This window comes from Phacochoerus africanus, chromosome 7 (genome assembly GCF_016906955.1).
Source record: "Phacochoerus africanus isolate WHEZ1 chromosome 7, ROS_Pafr_v1, whole genome shotgun sequence".
Classification (NCBI taxonomy): domain Eukaryota; kingdom Metazoa; phylum Chordata; class Mammalia; order Artiodactyla; family Suidae; genus Phacochoerus; species Phacochoerus africanus.
In genome coordinates, this window is record NC_062550.1 from 88,132,594 (window position 1) to 88,156,916 (window position 24,323).

The 24,323-nt window shown below is 37.0% G+C and overlaps 1 protein-coding gene across 1 annotated transcript in view; it reads right to left on the minus strand.

Annotated features, from left to right (window-relative positions):
- Positions 1-680: 680 nt before the first annotated feature.
- GARIN6 (golgi associated RAB2 interactor family member 6) overlaps positions 681-24,323 on the minus strand; it is a 32,853-nt gene continuing 9,210 nt past the window's right edge. Inside the window, 3 exon segments of the mRNA XM_053743512.1 lie at positions 681-821; positions 823-972; positions 974-1,327. Of these exon segments, the coding sequence (XP_053599487.1) occupies positions 681-821; positions 823-972; positions 974-1,327 (645 nt within the window).

Here is a 24,323-nt window from a genome sequence, read left to right on the forward strand (position 1 = left end):
ATAAATAGCATTTGCCTGGGGAAAGACAGGTAAAATAAAGTGAGACCAGAAAGACTAATTCCAATAGCTAAACAACAAGAGCTTATAATAAGAATTTTGAGGTTTCAAGTCCACTCTCCCATTTGATGCAATGGTCGGCTCTATACTATCTGCACAATGACCACAACGATCATTCCAGTTTTGCTTGACATTCCAGTTTGTGTCACTGACAGTGCTTTTTAAAATACACTTTGTTAATAATTTCTGCTGGTCAAGTGGTATAAGCTTTAATATTTTGGTGGCTACCAACAAATTGTGCACATGCACATAAGCATATCTACTGCCGGTGATGTATACACAAATTAGTACGTGGCTGTCAAGGGGAGACACATATCCTGCAGCATGTCAGCCTGCCTGGGTTGGAGTAGTATATATTTAAGAATAGATTGAATGGGCAGGATACCGTAGATGGCAACATAATATTGGATATGCAATTAAGGGTGGTAATAGCTAATGAATCTCTGGAATACAGAGAACACTTTGCAGAAGCACTGGGAACCTCCTCAATGTGTCATGGCTGCCAAATGAGTCTCATTTGGCCTTAAGCCCTTCTAAAAATCAATGTATTTCCCAAGTGACCTTCAGTACCAAAGCCTCTATGGGGCCTTTAGCTGTTCTCACTAAGCACCTGGCCTCATCTTTTAGAGTCTCTGCAAAGACACCACTGGACACTTATTGTCTTCCTCAAACCCAGTTGTGTCTAATGTGTCCCCAGCTGGGATGGCCTGGGTGCCTCTGTTATGCTCCACCAGTGGTCTTAGGATGTAACTGAGGTTTTCCCAAGTGAGCAAAAAGATCTCTTATTTCTGAAGGGGAATACAGCTACAGGTAAAAAGAGCGGCCAGTGGCAAGCTTCAGGTGGAGCTGTTGTTTTTCACGGTTACGGATGGCTATCTTTATAAACTTCAAGGGAAGCAGCCTGGTTACCTCTAAGAAAGATCCGTGTCAGCTTTTTACCTCTCTCCTGGGCAGCAGGACTGTGTCTGTTATAGTCATCACAGATCGTACCTGATCGGGCCAGCAGCATGACACTGGGGAGCGTGAGGTAGGGGCTGGTGTGAATGATGCCCAGAGTCGCCAGTCTGGCCCGGTTGTGCACCTCAATCATTTCTCCTTTTCTGCTGACCTGTATAAAGCCATTCTCAAACACTGGCGCGTACTGGAATATAGTGCACTCCCCCTGGTACAGTTGTCGCTGCAGTTTCCCCATGGAGGTCTTAAACACGCCCACTGCAAGGCTGCTTTCAGCTGTGTAGTGTGGTAACATGGACTGGCTGTTCCTCACTATCTTTTACAAAGACAGCTCCTACAGACTCCTCTACACCTTCCTTACCGCACCTTGCAGGGCGTCTCGTGTCCCTGGTCTCTCCAGTGGGTGGGCTAGGGAAGGCCTTCTGCAGGCTTTGCCTCTGCATGACGGAGGACAGGATCAGGGCACTGATTATCTACTGCTCTGTGTTTCAGAAGTTGCTCCTGCACCTGACCATTCCCTGCCTAGATGATGGAGATGTCAGGACATGCAGAGGTCCAGGCCCAGTAGGTGTCAGCATGCTGATATTGAGAAGGGCAGCTGTCAGCATCCTAGTATGTCAGGCTGTGCAGATGTTGAGGCACAGATATTGGTATTTAGTTGTAATCCCACCGCATCTCTCCTCTGAAACCATAGCCTTCACATAGGCCTAAACCACCCCAAGGGACCACTTTTATCCTCACCTGCTTATTGTGATCTGTGCCCATCACATATCCCTTTGTCTCTGTCACCTAACAGTCCCTCCCTCAGAGCAGGGACACTCTCCACTTCACCTCACCCCCCTTACCAGGCTACCTGCCACACCTCAGCAGACCACCCCCTCCTCCCAGAGGCCCATCTAAGGATCTTCTTAATACATCCTGACAAATTGCTTTCCAAAAGGGTTATGCACACTTTCTGTTAGCTATGAGTTTAAAATATGCACACACTCTTATCCAGCACTTTTGATTGTAGACAACTATAATTAATTGTGGACAGTTTACCTTAAAGAGAATTGGACAGGTGACAAACAAGCAGGATGTACAGAATGTTAATCAAGATTTATCATAGGCACAAAGATCCTAAACAAGATTAATTCTATGGAAGAATATTCTGCAGCCACAAAATAATTATGTAGTTCCTTATTTATTGAGATGGAAAGACATCCCTGATTTTTTTTTTCTTTTTTTAGGGCCAAACCCACGGCATATGGAGGTTCCCAGTCTAGGGGTTGAATTGGAGCTGCAGCTGCCACCCCACACCACAGCCACAGCAACAGCAGATCCGAGCCGTGTCTGCGACCTACACCACAGATCATGGCAATGCGGGATCCTTAACCCACTGCGTGAGGCCAGGAATCAAACCTGCGTTCTCATGAATGCTAGTCAGATTGGTTTCCACTGAGCCACGATGAGAACGCCTTCCTGATTTTTTTTTTTTTAAGAGCAAAGCAAATTTCAAACTAGCTTTATACTTGTGGTCCAATTTATGTAAGATAATCTGTATGTATGTAGATGTGTGTTTGTGTATGGGTATGAAAATATGCTGAATGAAATGTTCAAAGTGCTTATCCCTGGATGGTGTAATTTTAATTTTCTTTATACTTTCTGTTTTTATTAGAGTAGTTATTATTTCTATTAACAGGAAGAATAAGGCTTTTTTATTAACAATATCTATTTTTACAGCTGTTATAAATTTCATGTTTTGATGCTCCATTAAATTGCTGGTGAGAATTTTAAGCTTTTCCCTAGACATCCGTACCCTGACTATAAGGTGAAAAGAGCCTTAAACATCATATTTATGCCCTATTTTTACTGACTAATCAAACCTGCATCCTCACGGGTACCAGTTGGGTTCGTTACCCCTGAGCCACAATGGGAACTCCTTTACCAACTATCAAAGTGACTTATTAAAAAAAAGTTTGAGAAATTTTGCCAACTATTATAAATATCATCACCTCAATAAGTTTAAAACGTTTTTATTGGCATGACCATATACATAACACACACGTACACACAAAAGCACACATGCACACACATAAAGCCAGAGTTTTTGAGTCTTTAGTTTGTTCTGGAGTTAAAAATGAACATTTTTCTTCCCTTCTTATTGAAGCATCTGGTTGTTTTTGGTAAAATGAATGTTTTATTCTTTTTTTATTGAGAGGGCTGGTCACACATCAACAGCAGTTCTTACTAGCCTGTCCAAATTCTTTGTATTTTAATTTCTACTTCCTATCTATGTTATTTATAAATAATGTAAAAAGCATAAGCCTAACATACATTTAGTAATCAAACTAACTTTTCTTTTTTTAATTTTTTTAAGAAATCAAAAATGTAATTATAATTTTTCACACAAAGAACATTCTAGACAAAGCTTTATTGATTAATTCTATCTAAGAAATAAGGTCAACTTACATATTCATGCAAAAAATAGTGAATGAAGGAACACTTACCAACTCATTTTAAAAGATTAGCATTATCCTGATAGCAAAGTCAGACAAAGACATTACAAAATAAAAGGTACAGACAAATGTCCTTATTGAGAGTATATGCAACAATATTTGACAAAATAGTAGCAAATTAAATAAGCAAAATTAAAAAAAATGTGTTGCATTGTGGCCAAATGGGGTTTATCTCAGGAATGCAAGGTTAGTTTAACATATGAAAATCTAATAATTTATCATACTTACAATATAAATGTGAATAACTATATAATCATATCAATAGAGGCAGAAAATGAATTTTACAAAATTTATGATGTTAAAAGCTATCAGAAAACCAAGAATAGAATGTGAGTTCTTCATTCTAATAAAGAATATCTGTATAGGTTTACTTCTGGACTCTATATTCTGTCCCACTGAAGATGCCTCCAGTTATGCTATTCTTCTCAAGGTTGTTTTGGCTATTTGACAAACTAACTTTTCAGATGTATCCAAGTGGTTCTGGTATACGTCGAAGGGAATAGGTAGCACTGGATACAGTATAATTTAATTTATGTGCTCTTTAAAAAGTAAAGTGAAGATATACTGATTTTCTTAAAAGCCCTTTTATGCCATGCACATATATTACAAGATACTTGTCTTAGACTTCCATTAAACCACTGCATTAATAGTTTTGTCTCCAGGGAAACCAGAAACTATATTACTTGTAGGGCATGAGGACTTTGAGAATTTTTTCCTAACCAGTCATTAGACCAATAGCAGTAGAACCTTTTTTATTTGGCCCTATCACCAGCATGTGTAGCGTTCTGGCAAATATGTCTGTTTTCATGAGTTTAATAAATTATATCTGAATTTCCTCTAGCTGTTTAGAAAACAATCTTAATAATATTTGCTTCAATACTTAAGAAGCTCAGATAGCCGAATTAAAAAAAAACTAGCTGGAGCTGAGATTGAGACATTTTTTTAATGTAAATACAGCAGCTCTTAGAAGAGATTTCCATACTTCTATACAGTTAGTCATTAGATATTCTTAAAATAAATTTATGCTCCCTCTGCTCCACATAAGTGTTTGTGTCATTGGGTGAATTGTTGAACCTCCCCGGGCCTTGTATTTGTCGTCCTTGAAGCTGAAATGATCCTTTAGTTATCTTTCATCTCCAGAATAGTTAAATAATAATAATGGTTATGTGATGGGGTTTAACTTTTTATCCCATAATAAAACTACTATATACTTTGAAAATACTCCAAACAATAACAAAGAATATTCAGCTATTAACAGCTCTGGGAATTTGCGATACAATATATAATCTTATTCAGTTGCTGAATTCCTTCTTGCCAAAGCTTTTTAAAAACACCGACATTTGAGGAGTTCCCATCGTGGCTTAGTGGTTAACGAATCCGACTAGGAACCATGAGATTGCGGGTTCGATCCCTGACCTTGCTCAGTGGGTTAACGATCCGGCGTTGCCGTGAGCTGTGGTGTAGATCGTAGATGTGGCTCGGATCCCGCGTTGCTGTGGCTCTGGTGTAGGCTGGCGGCTACAGCTCCAATTAGACCCCTAGCCTTGGAATCTCCATATGTCACAGGAGCAGCCCCAGAAAAGGCAAAAAGCCATAAATAAATAAATAAATAAAAATAAAAAAATTAAAAAGCAACATATAAAATGTGGAAATGACAAAAATGTTAGTTCAGTAATTGGCAGTCAGTGGGGGCAATTCTTAAAACTATGTAATTGAAAATATAGGTTAAACATTTTAAACAGAATTCAGTTCATAATAAGCATGGCTGTGGTAGGCTGATTAATTTCCCCCAAAGGTGCCCATATTGATCTTTACAACCTGTGAATATGTGACCTTACATGGCAGAGGGACTTTGCAGATGTGATTAAGTTAAAGGTCCTGAGATGGGGAGATACCCTAAATTATCTAGTGTAAGCATAATAGTCTTATAAGAAAAAGGCTGACGGGTCAGAGTCAGAGAAGGATTGTGATGATAGAAGCAGGGGTTGAAAAGATGTGGTCCTGAACCAAGAAATGAATTTGGCTGAAAATTAGTAAATGGATTCTCCCCAAGAGCTTCTGAAGGAACCAGCCACACCAGCACCTTGATTTTAGCCCAGTAAGAATCATTTTCAACTACAAGAATCATTTTCAGAACTACAAGAGAATAAATCTGTGTTTTTTCTAGCTAAATGTGTGATAATTTGTTATAGTAGTTTGGGAAACTATCACGGATTTTGGTACCTGAAAGTAAGATGCAGCTGTAACCAGGACATTAAAATGTGGAAGTGGCTGTGGAGTTGGATAGTGGCTAGAAGCTGGAAAAATTTTGAGTAGCATGATAGGAAAAAAACCTAGATTGCCTTGAACAGAAATATGAATGTAAAGATTCTTCCAGTAGGGTTCAGAAGGAAGTGACATGGAAGAAAAAACCTATTTTGTCTTATTTTGTCTTAGAGAATATCTAAATTGTCACAAACAGAATATCTGCAGAAACATGGATGTTTTTTGTGCATTTGTATTTCTTCTTGTGTGAAGGAATACCCACACACTTCTTTTACCACTTTTTATTTCTAAAGTAATTGATTTATAAGTATATTTTAATATAGTCAATTCTTATTTTTTTATGGATTTTGTATTTATAAATTTGCTTGTTTGCTGAAATTTACTTGTAACCCCAAAATCATACCTGTGGTGCTATAATGGTCATTCATGGAGATTCTCAGAGTAATGAAAAATTTGAGTCACCCGATGTAGACATTCCCAGTTTAGAATGAATAAGGTAAAGCTCTGCCTTTGTATGTTAGCTCTCTTGCTGTAAATAATTACCCTTTTATAGTCTACTTAGTGCCACTTTAAAAAAGTTTCTTTGTGCTTCTATTGGGGATTTCATTGTTTTAAATGACTCTCAGTGCAATGCAGAAATTCTGCCTAGTGTATCTAGAAGTTCAAGACTCATGTGCCTTATGGAAAAAATATAGGTCTCAGAAAAGTCTTGTCTAGGCATGAGTTTTAGTTCTTTTGGCTTTGAGTTCAATGTAATGAATCAAAATGTATATTAAATAAATTATCTTTAATCAAAAACACATATAAAACAGAGTTATTCATCAGTTGATAGAAATGCTAAGACCAGAGACTTGCAGGAAGCTAACCCTGTCTCTATTTCCCCCTAGAAACAATGATTCAGTATTTTCCAGTTGAGTGCTCATGGTGACTTTATAAAACTGCTGCGAAAGTGAGACTTGACTATATATTTTAGATACCAAAACTTTGTCTTTTTAGAATATTTCAAAACTTTCCCCCCAGTCTGTTGCTTGCCCTTTAGTTTTATGTAGTTTCTTTTTTCGATGTGCCAAAGTTTTAAGTTTTATGAAGCCAAATCTGTCTATATATTTTTTAAAGCTTCTGTTTTTTGTATCTTGCTTAAGCTGACCTTGACCAACCCTGCTGTTAAAAAAAATATTCTACCATATTTTCTTCATATATATATTTTGTAAATGTATACGTGTTTGTATATATGGAGAGAAGTCCAAGATGAATTATAGAATTAAAATACATATATCTAAATAAATATGTATAAATAAATGTATAATAAATAAGTAGTATATAATATACAGGCATAGCTTAGAGATACTTCAGTTTTGATTCTGAACCACTGCAACAAAACAAATATCACAATAAAGTGAGTCACATAAATTGTTTGGTTTCCCAAGGCATATAAAAGTCATGTTTGTACTATACTGTAGTCTATTAAGTGTGCAGTGGTACTATGTCTAAAAAGACAATGTACATAGCTTAATTACAAAATATTTTACTGCTGGCATGTGTCCAACATAGCAGAGTAGGAAGAACTTTTATGTACAGCTATTACAGAGGAACTGTCTATGAGAATGACCTGAGGACTAGCAGAAAAGATCTCATACAACTGAAGACATAAGGAAAAAAATAACAATGAGATAAGTAGGAGGACTGGAAACATGGTATAATCAAGATACACCGAGGTAGATGGCCTACAAGAACATAATCACAATTGCAGAGCTTCTCACCAAGGAGCAGGGGTCTGAGCCACACATCAGGCTCCCAGCCCAAGGGCACTGCTCTAGGAAGATGAGTCCCTATGAGGTCTGGCTGTGAAGGCCAGTGAGGCTTGCATACAGGTGAGCCTGAGGGCTGTAGGAAACAAAGATTTTGCTCTGAAAGGGCATGTTCAAAATCTCACACCCTTCAAGTCCCAGCTCAGAGGTAGTTATTTGAAAGGATCCTGGGTCAGATGCATGTGCTGATTTGGCAGAGCCTCCCAGAAAAGCAAGAAGCAGTTGACACTTCCCCTGAGGAGATAAATGATGGTGGTAACCATTTCTGGGAGCTCATTCTACCCTGAGTACCATTTTGGAATCCTTGCTTTAGCCTATTAGTGCTTTAGCCTACTAGTGCTTCCCACCAACAGGTCAGCGCTAATCCTGTAACCCACAGGAATGAACAGTCAGCCACCCTAGGACCTGACCCTTCCCACCAGTGGAACAGCACCAGTCCTGGGAGCACGCAGGTGGAGCAGCCAGCTGCGTGGGGGCCTGCTCTTTCCTACCAGCTGACTGGAAGCCACCACATAAGGCAGCTAGCTAGCCTGGGAACTAGCTCTGTCTACCAGCACACCCGCACTAATTGGCCTCAACATAGCAGAAGGGTCCATGTAGCCCACATAGGGGGCATCCCCTAGAACATATAGCTCTGGTGACCAGAGTTATGCTGCGGGGCCCCAAAGCATGGCTCCTACATATGGTGTCTAAATGCAGATTTGGAAAGGGAATAAATAAGAAAATGAAGATTTCTCTTGAAGACCTTCCCTGTAAAAATTCCCTGGTGTTCTAAGAAAGTATGCTTGATGCCCTTCTACCTCATGTCTCACAAATAGCCTTTTAGATGAGAAAAGTGAGGTGCAGAGAAGCCAGTTAACTTGTTGGTAATGATACAGTTATGAACTAGCAGGTCTATTTAGCCCAGAAGCCATCACTTTTTCTTTTAAAAAAACCATCATTCAATTCTGCCTTTGGAGAAAAAATTATTTTTCACATTTACATCTTCATATGTTTTCTCAACAATAGTGTGGAAATGGATTAACCAATTTCTTCCTCCTTTGGAAAAGGAGCTATCTGATTATGTCAGAGCTATCTGCTAGATGTTAATTGACCATCATTTTCTATTAGAAAAATAATTAATGAAGGTTTCCAATTATCTTAGTGTCTCCAGAAGATTCTGTTGTGGCTTATTCTGAGTTTGATTTTAACTCCAATTAGGAATGGATTCTGTATTTACATTTAGGAATTTATTTCATATTTCTCTATTTTTCTCTTTGCTGTTTTCATTGCATGAGTTATTCTTTCATTATTTGCTCTGCTTGATATTTCATTGTTAAATATCTGCATCTTTAATTTATAAATATGGTTCTTTTCATATATTCTAGAAGCATGGCTATGTTTTAGAAATGGGAATAGATTGGTATATTTAAAAAAGTCAGGTAGACCTAATTTTTAACCTTAGATTTGCAACTTAGTAGAAATGTGCCTTTGGTCAGTCAAATAGTCTGTCTATACTGTGTAATAATTTGTAAAAGAGGGAATCTGTACCTCCCTTATAGGGTGATATGAAAACTAGAGAGTGTGTTTAAAACACGTAGAACAATGCCAGACTCATAGTAGCCTGTCAATAAATAGTAGCTGTTATTTTTTTGCTCCATTTTAAAGAAGTAGAAACCATTTGAGTTTTCTTGTGGCCCAACAGGTTAAGAATCCAGTATTGTCACTGCAATGCTCAGGTCACTGCTGTGGTGTGGGTTTGATCCCTGGCCCAGGAACTTCCACATGCTGTGGCATGCTCCCCCCCCCCCACAAAGTGTAAACCATTATACTTTTAAGAAGTCATCTAGTCTCGGCTTCAGTATCCCCAGGAATGAAAGCATGTTTTGTAAAGTCCCAACTCTACAAGCTGTGGAATCTCAGAAATAAATTACTCTGAGTCTTAGTTTCGTCATTTGTAAAATGAGGATAATAATAGTACCTATGTCCTAGAGATGTAGTGGGGAATAAATAAAATGTACTGCTTATGCTATGTGCTTGTCATAGTGTATAGAACTCAGTAAATACTCAATAAATGTTAACAGGTAGTAGAAGTAGTAAGAGTAGAACACTTCCTTATAATACTGCATCTTGAGTTACCTGCTGTATTTTTCTCATAGCAAAAGTTGTTCAAATTCTTCATTACATGTGGTAATTAATTATGGTGAAGAACACTAGGCAATATGAATTAATTTTTAACTTGGTTTAATGATGCTGCAGTCTTCCAGCCAACAACCCATGCAGGCTACCTACCAGCCACTTACCTTGTAAGCCCTTAATAAATATTTGTGGAATGAGATATCTATGGCATGCATTTACAAGTTCTCTAGGCTTTAATGCATATGATCTCTGTTGCAGTTATTCAGTTCTTCCGTTTTAGCATGAATGCAGCCATATTTGATATGAAAATAAATGGGATTGACTGTATTTTAATAAAACTTATTTATTAAAATGGGGAGTGAGCTGGATTTTTGCTGAAGTTTTCTGACCACTGGTCTATGGAATGAAGAAATTAGACCCCTAATACTGATGGACTGATGGTGAAATCCCCATCAATATAGGCCCATTTGGAAGTATTTTCAGGTAAGAAAATGTTTTATCCTGTACAGGAAAATAACAGCTTAGAGAAAAGGCAAAATATGTATTCTCCATAGGCAATGAGACTCCAAAGTGCCAGTATCTAAACTTTTAGCTCAAAGAACAATTTCAAAGAGATAATTTTAGATGTACAACTTAAACACATTTCTGAGCAACTGAAACCACATCGGAGTTGGTATAGAGCCACTCTGCATTTTTAGAGACTGAATTCTATGTTAGATGTGTACCGTGTGTGATATGTGAGATTGGGTCTTCTTCCAAGTGTCAGGGAGCAACTATTTGGTGCAAAACTATTAATCCTACAGAATTTAAGGCCCAACTCAAATGCTTTTTTCTTTCTTGAAGTCTTATTCAGTCTTCTTCTGGCAGATACAATCTCCTTTCTATTAATATTCAAATAAATTATGTTTGACATTTGTAGTTACTCTCTTTTATTATAGTTATATATAGTTATCTAATATCTATTGTTTTAGGTTGTAAGCTGCCTGAGGGCAGTGTTTGTGTTTGACAAATGTTTACAGTCCAGCACACTCTGCTTTATGCTTTGCATACATACAATAGGCACTTGGACTATGCTTATTGAATTCTGAATTTTTCTTTGTGTCCTTACAGAGAGATAAACTGGAGTGGTGTAAAAGGCATTTTCTTCAGCACTCTGAGTTCTAAGTCTCTCCTGATCACTTGCTAACAATATATCTAGCCTCAGTTTCCTAATCTGAGGAAAATGCCAACACTCCATTGTTTTATGAGGCTTAAACATGTTGACAAATATCAAGTGCCTACAGAAAACCTAGCACATAAAACAATAGCTTTTATCATATCTAAAAGGTGTATTCATTTCTTTTTTTGTTTATCAACTCTTCTGCTGTGCAAATGTACTAAAAATTACTGATTAATAAAACATGAATAAGTAAATATCCACAATGCAAACAAGGCAAAGGACATCTCCATTGAGTGTGAATAAATGAAATGTTATTGTTTTTTCTCCATCTGTCAACAAATATTTTATCCATTGTACTTCTTACAGTTACTATAGTAGCAAAAATAAAGCTGTATTTAATTTGAAATGAACTAGAAGGAGTTCTATTTCTTGCTGTAATTCTGTGGCCAAACTGAGATTTGGTTCTACTTATTAGGCTCCTACGTTCTGAAAACAGGTAAAATTATTAGGAATTATAAGGAAACTTAGTGGAAAAAATAGAAAGTGGTGTTCCTTATCTTTTTATCAGGGCATATTTTATACCCAAAGGAAGAAACAACCATAAAGAGATGAACGATATCACCAGCCCTTTTCTTTATTTCTGGCATGTTTATGTGTCTAGGTATGATAATGCACTGTGACTCTTCTGTGAGACTCTGCAGTCCAGCCCTGCTCAGGCTGGCTCAATGATTTTCCTTTCTCCTTGTGCCTCTTCCCCCCGTTATCCTGCGTCCTCCCAAACTCAGCTTTCTAGGATGGTTTTGCATTCAGCCTAATCTGTGTCAGTCAGCCCCTGCAGCCTCTTGGTAGTAGCTTAGCCTATTAGAAAAGTGCATTAAAAAATTGCTTCTTTTTGGGTGCCACGATGTGGGGTTGGGATTGGTTATGAAGAGGGTACATGTGGCTTTAGGGAGAGAACAGGTAAAAAGGGAGAGGAAATAATAGATGGGTAACAATGAGAAGGAAATTGTAGGCTAGATGGAGAAGAAAAAAAGAAATGAAAAGGAAGAATGTAGGTTGCATTTGTAATCTTTGGCTACAAGTGGTGTATTGATTTTTCAAACATACAGTAATGATAGGAACACAAGGTGGAAGCTAGAGCAATTTGTCACTGTCACTGGAATGTGGAGGAGAAATTACAAAATGTTATATACCTTTGATGAGCCATTTTTCATTGCAACAAGTGGACAGCTGGCTACCTAAAATACCTAGAAAAAGCATCTTTTTAGGGGCTGATCATTTTATGACGATGAAGTTTGTAGTTTACTCTTTAAATTGCTTTGTGCTCACCAAACTAATTTTTTTTTCAGTTCTTAATGTAATCTGATTTTCTCAGGTCATCAGAACATATCAAAAACAACTATTTATATAGCTTCTTAGATAAAGTTAATAAGGCTAATTTATTTTAATGCCTCAATTTCTTCATCTGTATACAGTGAGGATTACACACACACAGACAGTTCTTATGTGTTTAAATTAGTCTCAAAAATGGCTTGGCAAATCATAAGTTCTTCTGCTGAAGATCATTTTGTTTTGTGCCTAAAAACAATAGGTGAGATAGTATCAAATGTCTTGCCAATTTTGTCTGTTGTTTCATTTCAGAATTTTATTTCATATTCTATATTTCAATATGGATATTATAATTTCTTAATTCTAACTTATTTTCATAGTTCTTTTTCCATAGAAAAGAACTTTTATATACTTTAAAATATATTCTTATATATTTCATCTTTACTGGATTTTTAAAATGATTTTGTTTTTACTAGTTTTCTTTTTTTGGGGGGGGGGCTGCACCTGCAGCATATGGACGTTCCCAGGCTAGGGGTGGAATCAGAGCTGCAGATCATTGCTGGCCTATGCCACAGCCACAGTAATGCTGGATTCAAGCCATTTCTGTGACCTACACCACAGCTCATGGCAACGCCGGATCCTTAACCCATTGGGTGAGGCTAGGGATGGAACCCACGTCCTCATAGATACTAGTTGGGTTTGTTACCACTGAGCCACAGTGAGAACTCCTGTTTTTCCTAGTTTTAATTACCTCTATGATTCCTTTCTTCTGGGGCTCATGACAAGATAAATTCTGGGGACCTTGATCATGACCCAGCATTGGAAGAAGTTGAGTTTGTGGAAAATAAGAAATGAGTTACATCATTCTGTTTCCTTTTTTGTATTGTTTTGCTTAATATATTGCTATAGAAGAAAATATATCATATTACATCGTAGCCCTTTCCTGTCATTAGGTCTCAACTCAAATGACATCTACAAGGGAGGCCTTCCTTAACTATGCAATAGATTACATTCTGTTTCCTTTTTCGTAATGTTTTGCTTAATATGTTGCTGAGGAAGAAAATATATCATATTACAGTCAATATAAAAGCTTACTAGACTTAAAGAAAGAATGCTTTAATTGAAGATTATAAGTGCCCTAATTTTAGCTATTCCTTTGGGGGCTATCTGTATAAGAAGTTGCCTGGTATACTGCAGACTGGAGCTTGGAACCAAATATTCACCCTCTGCAAGGATACTTTTTGGACTAATCTCATCATGCCTCAGCCACCACTAGATGCCCATTCTCTCAGGTCATCTATCATCATCCAGATTTCATCCTTTTATTTGTTCTTATTGAACTCAATTCCCTTCCCTTTCCTTATTTCCTACTGCCTGAAATCAACAAAACCCTTATATTCTTATCTTCTGTGACTGTGTCTTCACTTGTTGGCTTTATTCAAAATATTTATATTTATTTTCATACACATTAATTTATGTCAACTGCATTGTTGCCATGAAACTAGTAAGACTGGAAACCATCTGTGTAAGTTTGTAAAGAGAGCCCTAAGCCAAAATTGGTACCATCAACAGCTATTGCTGTTATCGCTCCTTTTCTTAGGTGATCATCCCTTCAATGTATATTTACTATTTTCTTGCTACATATTGGATACTGTTTTAAGTGAAGAGGATTCAGTTGTAAAAAATTTGCATTCTAGGGAATTCCCATTGTGGCTCAGTGGTAACAAACCCGATTAGTATCCGTGAGGGTGTGGGTTTGATCCCTGGCCTTGCTCAGTGGGTTAAAGATCCGGCATTGCCATGAGCTGTGGTGTAGGTGGCTTGGATCTGGTATTGCTGTGGCTGTGGTGTTGGCTGACAGCCTCAGCTCCGATTTGGTCCCTAACCTGGGAACTTCCATATGCAGGTGTGGTCCTAAAAAGCAAAGCCAAAAAAAAAAAAAACCCAAACAAAAATGCATTCTAGTAAGAGAGGCAATCACAGATACATAAGAAGTTTTGATAGTTGTAAATGCTATGTAGAAAAAATTTTAAAGGTGATGAAAATGAGTGAGGGAGACAAGAAATAGATGGCAAATTAGACTGCATAGTTAAGGAAGGCCTCCCTTGTAGATGTCATTTGAGTTGAGACCTAATGACAGGAAGGGTCTAGCCATGTAAAGATCTTTGTGTTAGGCAAAGTGAGGTGTCAGTGCAAAGGCCAGAGGAGCTGTTCTATAGTGAGTTAAGGGAAGTGTTAGAGGTTGAGGTCAAAGAGGTAGTTAGCGGCCAGATTTTACTGACCCTTGTACATCTGAGTAAAGGGTCTTGGCTTAATTCTAATTCAAATGAGAAATCATCAGAGGATTTTAAGCAAAAGTTTACTTGATTTCATTTACATTAAAAAATTCACACCATGTACTCTGACCTGACTATATTAAGTACATACCTGTGTTCATATAAGCTAGTAAAGACAAACCACTCAAGCAGAACACTAAATTGTTAGGAAGACTTGGTTGGCTGTAAGGGTAGATTCAGAGAAATCTCAGTTCTTTGGGAGGGAATTATATTTTGTTCCGTGGCTTATAAATTGCTATTCTACAAAGTATATGTTCAGTTTTTTATTATTGAAAATATTATATGCTCTTTCAGAAAAGTGAGACAATGAGGAAAAAGTTATTGACAGTCATATTGTTCAAATGAAATGGTTTGGATGAATTTTTAATTTTTTTTCTGTGCAATATGTGTATCTTGTGAATATGTATATGTATATACACACATATATCTATATATAAACAATGTGTATAGATAATAGTTGTCATCATGTTATATATACACTTTGAGATTTTGCTTTTTGTTTTTTTTTTCTTTTTACAGCTGCACCTATGGCACAGGGACGTTCCCAGGCTCAAGGTTGAATTGGAGCTGCAGCTTCAGGCCTGTGCCACCGTCACAGCAACACAGAATCTAAGCCACATCTGCAACCTATGCTGCAGTTTGCAGCAACCCGAGATCCTTAACTCATTGAGCAAGGCCAGGGATCAAGCCTGCATCCTCACAGAGATTACGCTGGGTTCTTAAACCGCTGAGCCACAATGGGAACTCCATGATTCTGTTTTTTATGTAACAAATATATTCCATAGTTTTTATAAACATTATTTTTAATGAGACAATGTAGTATAAGACATGGAAACGTTGCTGAAATCATTTTCAAGATAGAGTGCAATAATAGATAAGAATTCTCCCTATTTACTGAAGATCTTTTAGATAGATTCTTTGAGATTTCATAGTAGACGGAGGAAGATGCTTTAAACCAAAGCAACATCCCCCCCCCGCCCCCGCCCGCCACGAGGAAGAACTAATTCAGAGAATCAAATGAATGTTTTTGGTCTTTGATTTATGAAAAGCATGATAATATTACTACTGACTTGAGAAAATAAATGCTGAGACATGGATGAGACATGATTGAAAACATGATGTTGTCGGTGTGAACATACTCAGCAGAGAGATCCAGTAGGCGAGATCCCACAAATACGCTGCATGTACAAGAAAATTCAATTTTCAAAAAAATTGTTGGAGCCCTTGTGTTGTTACTTGTGAGTATAAAGCATATGAAATCCTTTACTGAGAATGGCTCCCTTACTCAGAAATAGAGAATTAATTTGATTGGCCTCACTGAAGAGGACTAACTCTACTTAGGAAAGGCAGGTGGTGTTACTGCAGAGTGGTTGCTCAGTTTTAAGGATGCCATGCTCTATCACAAACACTGAGTTAAGCACAAGACCCATTCCTAATGCACTGCCATCGCTCTAGACTGTCACTAGACAGAGGATGTTAATCCATTCCTTGAAGGGCCTCTCAGCTTTCCCTTCTTTACAGCTTCCCTCATTGGGAGAGCTGGATCCTGAGACTTCTCGTTTTCTTTTCTGCTCTACTACCCATAGCTGCTTAATCAAGACAGGCTGGAGAAGTAGAAAGTAGACAGCTTTTTCACACTTAAATACTTATGTAATACAAGGAATAATGCTTTTCAGACAAAGTAGAGTGTATTTTAAATTCATTGGAGATTGACTGATAAATTCACAGGAATGTTCAAATTCCATAAAGGTTTGAAACAAACGAAAGAAAAAGAAGTTTACAGTTGATTTTATCCTAAAAGTAATGTTATATCAGCATATTGAAATGAGGTAATGTGAGCAGAGAACTTGGCATAGTGCTGGATACATAGTAAGTGCTCAAACAATAGACTCTGGAGCTGGGCTTCTAGGAATGGGATCCCATCTATGTTTGTTTCTTACTAACTGTGTGACCTTGGGCAAGTTACTCAAACTCGTATACGTCAGTTTCAATAACTGATAAAGTGAAGGGATAGTAGCAATAGTACTACTCATGAGGTTCTTCTGACAATTAAATGAGTGACTATATAGAAAGTCTTCTGAACTGCATCTGGCACACAATGAGTTTTAGATGTGTTAGCTTTTATTTTGTAGTGGTAGTTGTTACTTAAGAAGTTATTGTATCACAAAACAAAATAAAATGAAAACTATTTCAAATAAAAATATATCAGAAATCTTTTACCTTTGTTAAGATAAAGGTTACTCTTACTTGGAATAGGAAATTTTCCTCTATCAGTTCTGTATCTTGGTATTTTTGGACCTATACATTTTGTGATTTTATATTATTTTAGGTTTAAGAAAGGGAGCTGTTGGACTTCAGATCATATTCTCCCAAATCCAGCTAAATTTCACGGGCATTTTTCAAACTGACAAATTTGTTCTAACCATCTTTTTAAAATGAATATCATGAATGCTAAATATATAGTATATTCTTCATGCTACTGAAATACAATTGGTTTAGACTTTCAGAACATTTAAATGAGAGCTTGTGTGTGAAAAATTAAGTTACTGCTGATAGGAGTAACAGTTAAGCTATGAAATGAATTTCTTGTACAATTTCACAGATTGATACTTTACTAATCTCTCTTTAAATAATTAATTCCAGGGACATACATTAAGTATGATGCATGATTTCTCCAATCATAGAAACCTTCCTTCTGAATCGATTTTCTCATATATTACCTCATTAAGGATTCTGCCTCTAATGCCTCCATTAGAGCTTTGTCATTGTTTTTTTTTTTTTTTTAATCTCCAACTGGAAATTAAAAACAATTTCATAGGAGTTTTGTCACAGCATATTCCATCTAAGATTTTATCCAAGATGGTTGTGTCTCAGACCTAGTCTTAGGGTTTGCTGGCCTTGTCTCGCCTATCCCAAAGGCCCAAGGGAGTGCTTTCAGATTCAACTTTTTAAATTAAAACAGTTTTAATTGAAGTATAGTTGACCTTACAATAGCATATTCATTCCAGCTGCACAGCATAATGATTTGATATTTCTATACATTACAAAATGATCATCATGATAAGTTTAGTTACCATCTGTCACTACACAAAATTTTTGCAATATTATTGACTTATTCCTCATGCTGTACATTTCATCCCCATGACTCATTTATTTTGTTACATAAAGTTCTACCTCTTAATCTCCCTCACTTATTTCACTCATTCCTTCATACACCCACCATCCTCTTGGCAATCACCTGTTTGTTCTCTTCATCTATGAGCTGATGACATTTTAAATTTTATAAACAAGGAGGCACTTATGGAAATTTAGATAGGGTAATAAGTAAGCCCTGGAGATGCTCAAAATACGTATTAATGTGTGCTTTTAAAGAATGATTATTTTAGCCTTGATAGAGAAACTCAGAGTAGTAAAGTGATGGTTGTGCTAGACGTGTCATATATAACACATGGAGAAGAGGTAGCATTTGGAGGCCTGGGTTTGGGTCAGCTCTACAGCTGCCTAGAGTGTCTCATCTGGACAGCTGTTTAACTACTCTGCCTTTCATTTAAAAATATCTGTAAAATAAAGGTGTTATACTAGATCAATATTTCCTAAATGGTGTTGCGATGACTAGTTCTGATTTCTAGTCTGTTACTAGGCATTACTAATTTAAAGGTCCCATGGTCAAATATGTTTATCAAAGTGAAAAGTTGTCTGAGTTGATGTGTACGATAAACAGCTCCAAAAGAGGGAAGACAGCAAGCAGAGTTTCTAAACTTGTGAGACTACAGAACCTTTTTTGGTGGTGACAGTATTTTTGGACTACCCTTTGGGAGTTCCTGAGCTAGATTATCTTACATATACCTCCCAATTCTGATTCTGTTACATTTGCTAATATACTTTTAGCTAAGTTGTGTAATATAAAGTTATACGTATTAATATTCTTGACTTTCTTGAAAAGAGTTCTATAATACAAATTTCTATTTTCTGTTTTAATTCATTGTCACAAGTCTCTATCCAGCTGGCATCTCTTACATAAAAAGGTTAAATCTTACAAATTAACTTTTCAAATCAGGATGTATTCATTTTTTGTGTAAAGCAAACTGCATTTGTAAAATATCACAAAATGCAATTTCTCAGTTGCTTTTCTTACTTTTACTAAATGTATTAGTATAATGAGATACTATGATAATGAAGCTAAAGGTAAAAACCTCATTAGGGAAAAAATAATCTTTTTTTAGGCAGTGTGAAAATTTGAGAGATGGAGTAGACTTATTAAAGGAAATGTATCAAAGGAATCTCATTTATAAAAATAAAGCTATTGGTAAGAAAGACGTAGTAATTTTAATTGAAAAAATTTACACAATTAAAATTTTGGTAAAAAAATTAAAGATCATCCTCATAGTTGAAGAATAAAAGATTGAAATATATTTTAGAATCTACTTTCAGGTGATATTTATCATCCTCATCTATTGAGACCTACTGGACATGGGTGCCACAATAAGGTATTTTTGCTGATTCCATCCAAAGGGGCTTTTAATCTGGCCAGGGGAATAGAACAGGTACATAGAAGAAAGGCAGGGTAGCATTTTATTTTATTTTATTTTGTCTTTTTTTCCTATTTCTTGGGCCGCTCCCGTGGCATATGGAGGTTCCCAGGCTAGGGGTCGAATCAGAGCTGTAGCCACCAGCCTACGCCAGAGCCACAGCAACACAGGATCCGAGCCGCGTCTGCAACCTACACCACAGCTCACGGCAACGCCGGATCGTTAACCCACTGAGCAAGGGCAGGGACCGAACCCGCAACCTCGTGGTTCCTAGTCGGATTCGTTAACCACTGCGCCACGACGGGAACTCCAGGATAGCGTTTTAAAATTACAGCAGAAATACTGAAGAGGCATTATGATTGATAGCTGGCATGGTCCTACCAAATTTCTGTGAATTAAATAAAATCCAAGCTGAAGACTAAACTTTGAAAGCAGAAAAAAGGAAGACAGTGCAAGGTGAAAGGGGTGGTGTGACAAAGTAGGTTGGAATTCTTATGTCCTATAGGATGCAATTTACAGATTTATTACATTGAGACTTTTGTCCTTGAAGAATGAAAGTGATATAAATGGAGCTGGAGATGTAGGTAGGGAATTTGGAGGGACTTAGAATTCCTTTGATTTTCTCAAGCTTTAGTTTAGATTAAATTAAGACAACCTGCTCAGAAACGATTTTTGACCCACTTAAGTTTTGAAATCCCTCCTGAGCTGTGTGTCCTGGCATGAGTGATTGATGTCTCCTGAGGTTGATGGCTGAGGCATTGTTTCTCAGAGCAGGAATCTTTGGTCCAGGACAACACATCTATGAATAGTGATTTAATGACCACAGAAGCACCTACTTATTAAATCCTCGGAATCCACAGTCTTCTGTAGCTTTTTTGTTCTCAGTCTCTGCTTGGTTCCTTCTTTTCAGGAACATTTATTGAGTGCACCCTGTACTTTTATAAAGATGATAATCTCTTTCTTCCCTTCCCAGCAGTTCAAAATACTAGTTATGTGACTTGTTTTTGTAGGAGAAATGATGTAGGCCATTCATGGGATAGAAAAGTTTTAAGATCCCACTGGGCTAGGGTGGGTTTTCATTATCAGTTCTCTAGATGATTCATATAAGTAATTTTTCCTCTCTAAAGCCTTTTAGGATTGATAGGTCTACTAGGCATATATGAGGTTCCTAGCACCAGGCCCCCAATTATTTATGACCAGACATAGAACACTAAATAATTTATTTTCTTTGAAGTAGACTTTAATAAGATAATTTTCCTAAATTGTCCTGGCAGTGTCTAAAGAAAGGTAGCTAATTAGATATAATCTAGGTGGCTAAAACTAAGCAATGACTAAGTTGAAGCATTTATGATACATAAAAAATATGGAGGAATTTCCTTGAAACACACTGGAACAAGCAAAAAAGTACTTTCTACTAAAAGTTGTTGACCATTTGTAGTTTCAATCATACTCATGGCCAGTGATTCCTAAATCTAAATTTCCAAATTTCCAAATTTTAAATGTATGTATCTAAATTTCTAAATCTTTCCCTTGTTCTCCAGACTAGCATATCCTGTTATCCACCAGCATCTTAATTTGGATGTCCCACAGGCACTGCTAGATCAGTAGGTCCAAAGTCAAGCTCATCCTGCCCCTCTGCACCTCCTCCAGTGTTCACTGGCCTCACTTGCCTGCACTATCTACCCACTTGCCCAAGATGGAAATTTAGAACTTATCTCAAGTTCCCTCCTCATCTTTTTCTCTATACTCAGTCAAGTATAGCCCTATTCATATCTTATCCATCCCTTCCTTTTCTCCCTGAGAAAGAAGAGTATTAAAATCTCCTGCCTTCTAATTTCTTTTCAATATTAAGCCTGGAAAGATCTTTCTCTAACATGCAAATATCACCGTGGCATGTTTAAATCAAAACACTTCAATTGTACCCATACCTGAAAGTAGTCAATTCAGTCATTATCATCTAGTCCTGCTCACCTCCTTAGCCTCTTCTCCTACTTTCTGCTATCTTACTTTTCCAACCTGCTACACTTCTCACACCCTACCTGCCTCACATGCCTCCTCTACCTCCACCAGCCTGGGTAATTCTATTTCTGTTCTCATAAGGTGAAAAATGACCCCCAGAACACTGGCTCCCAATTCTTGGAACCTGTAAATGTTATCTTATTTGAGTCTTTAAGCCATTTTAAGTTTATTTTCATGCATGGTGTGAGGGTGTGTTCTTGTTTCATTGATTTGGATGCAGCTGTCCAGGTTTCCCAGCAATACTTGCTGAAAAGATTGTCTTTTTCCTGTTTTATGTTCTTGACTCCTTTGTCAAAGATTAATTGCCCAAAGGTGTCTGGGTTTATTTCTGGGTTCTCTGTTCTGTTCCTTTGGTCTGTATGTCCATTTTGGTACCAGTACCACACTGTCTTGATGACTGTGGCTTTGTAATATTGCCTGGGGTCTGGGAGAGTTATGCCTCCTGCTTGGTTTTGTTCCTCAGGATTGCTTTGGCAATTCTGGGTCTTTTGTGCTTCCATATACATTTTTGGATTGTTTGTTCTAGTTCTGTGAAAAATGTCATGGGTAATTTGATAGGGATTTCATTGAATCTATAGATTGCTTTCGGTAGTATGGCCATTTTTACTATATAATTTTTCCAATCCAGGATCATGGAATATCTTTCCATTTCTTTACATCTTCTTTAATTTCTTTGATTAATGTTTTAATATGTCTTTTACCTCCTTGGTCAGGTGTATACTCAGGTATTTGATTTTTTGGGTGCAATTTTAAAAGATATTTTTGTATTCCTTTTCTAATATTTCATTATTAGTATACAGAAATGCAACTGATTTCTGAATGTTAATGTAAGCTGGTACAACCACTATGGAGAACAGTATGGAGGCACCTTAGAAAACTATACATAGAACTACCATATAACCCAGCAATCCCACTCTTGGGCATATATCCAGACAATACTTTCCTTAAAAAAGACACATGCACCTGCATGCTCATTGCAGCACTATTCACAATAGCCAAGACATGGAAACAACCCAGATGTCCATTGACAGATGATTGAATTAGGAAGATGTAGTATATATATATATACACAATGGAATACTACTCATCCATAAAAAAGAACAAACATGCAGCAACATGAGTGGAACTAGACACTCTCATCCTGAGTGAAGTAAATCAGAAAGAGAAAGCAAAATACCATATGATATCACTTATATCTGGAATCTAATATATGGCACAAATGAACCTTTCCAAAGAAAAGAAGCTCATGGACGTGGAGAATAGACTTGTGGTTGCCAAGTGGCACAGGGAGAGAGTGGGCTGGATTGGGAGCTTGGGGTTAATAGATGCAGACTATTGCCTTTGGAATGGATTAGCAATGAGATCCTGCTGTGTAGCACTGGGAAGTATGTCTAGTGACTTAAGATGGAACATGTTAATGTGAGAAAAAAAATGTATGTGTAACTGGGTCACCATGCTGTACAGTAGAAAAATAAGGTATTGGGGAAATAACAATTGATTACAATTAAGACTACTTGATAAGGAAAATACATAAATAAATAAATTTTTTAAATGTTACCTTATTTGGAAAAAGGGGTCTTTGTAGATATAATTAAATTAAGGATCTTGAAGTAGCAAGGTTGTGCTAAAATATCTAGGTGGGCCCTAAATGCAATCATATATAAGGGGGAGAAAGAGGTAGATTTTACAGACATAGAGAAATTTCAAGATACTGGCCTTGAAAATTGGAGTGATGGCCACAAGCCAAGGAATGCTGGCAGTGACCAGAAGCTGGAGGAGGCAAGGGAGAAATTCATCCTGGGTCAAGGCCTTGCCCACACCTTCATTTTGCCCAGTGATAGTGATAGTGATTGCAGATTTCTGGGCCTCCAAAATTGTTAAGATAATACATTTCTGTATTTTTAAGCCCCAAAGTGTGTGGTAGTTTGTTATAACAGCTGTGGGTTGCTAATTCAACTGTTACTGAGTCCAACTTCATACTGCTTGAGGCATTATAGGCCAAAAAATCCTGAGTTTATTGAGTTGCTGGGGCAAGGAATATCAACTTTATTCAGAAGCCAGTAGACTGAGAAGATGATGGACTAGTGTCCCAAAGAGCCATCTTATTCAAATTAGAGTTTAGGCTTCTTTTATGTTAAAAGGGGAGGAAGTGTGGCTGATTATTGCAAACTTCTTGGTGCTGGAATCCTTTGTTCTTACAGCTGTCCACTTAGGTCTGATCATCATATTCCTATAAACCTCCAATAAGACAAATGCTATTCTCTGTTCTGCAACTTTTTATCTCTATATGAGTGGTAACGTGATATACCTTTGAAGGTCAGAACCTTAAGAATGGGCTATCTTGTATATTTCAGCTGTAGGCAACATTCTTTTATAAAGGTACAGAGCCAGCATGACTAAGCACTGGCGAGAGAGCACAAAGGCTAGAGCTATAGGACTAGATCAAATATGGAGTCAGATTTGGTCTCTGTTAGAAAACTTCTATTCCTACATTTATTACAGTGATATGAGGCAGTATAGCTCCCTCCGTGGTTAGGGATAAAGGCTACTTGATTCAGTTAGAGATAGTGTGAGTAACCCTGTGCAAGTGATATCTCTAGGCTTGTTTCTTTATCTATAAAATGGGAATAATAATGGTACCAAACTTGTAGGTTTGTTAGGAGGATTGAATGACATAATCTATGTAAATATGATATCTGGCAAATAGAATGTGTTGAATAAATGTTAGCTGCACTTAGAGAACTGCATTTTAATTATTTTCATGACTGTCTTTTAACAGGAATATGAGCTCTTTGGAGGAAGGGAGAATTATTTTTATACCACGTGCCTGGCTAATGATTTGATTAGAACATAATGGATAAATTAATAAATTGTGGTCTTGCTATTAATTCATTATTCTGTTACTTGTAGCTCAGAAAATGCCTAATTTGGTTTTCTTTCATCCTTCAAGAATGTGACATTATATTTTTATCTATAGAATTTGACAGTATAGTAACTTTTATCTCTATAATGGAGTTCTTATAGATGTAAAACTCAGATGGTAATTATCTACTTCTTGGTAGGGCCTTTAAGAATATTCTCCAGCTTTGTACCTAATTCAAGAGATCCACATTTCCTTGCCCCGATTTCACTTTTTACTGCATTCATAGGTGGGCCATCTGAAGGACTTAAAAGAAAAATAATTTAACATTTAGTTAAAAAAAACTTATTCATGTGTGAGGCTCATTTGTATGGCTTTGCAGTCATAGAGG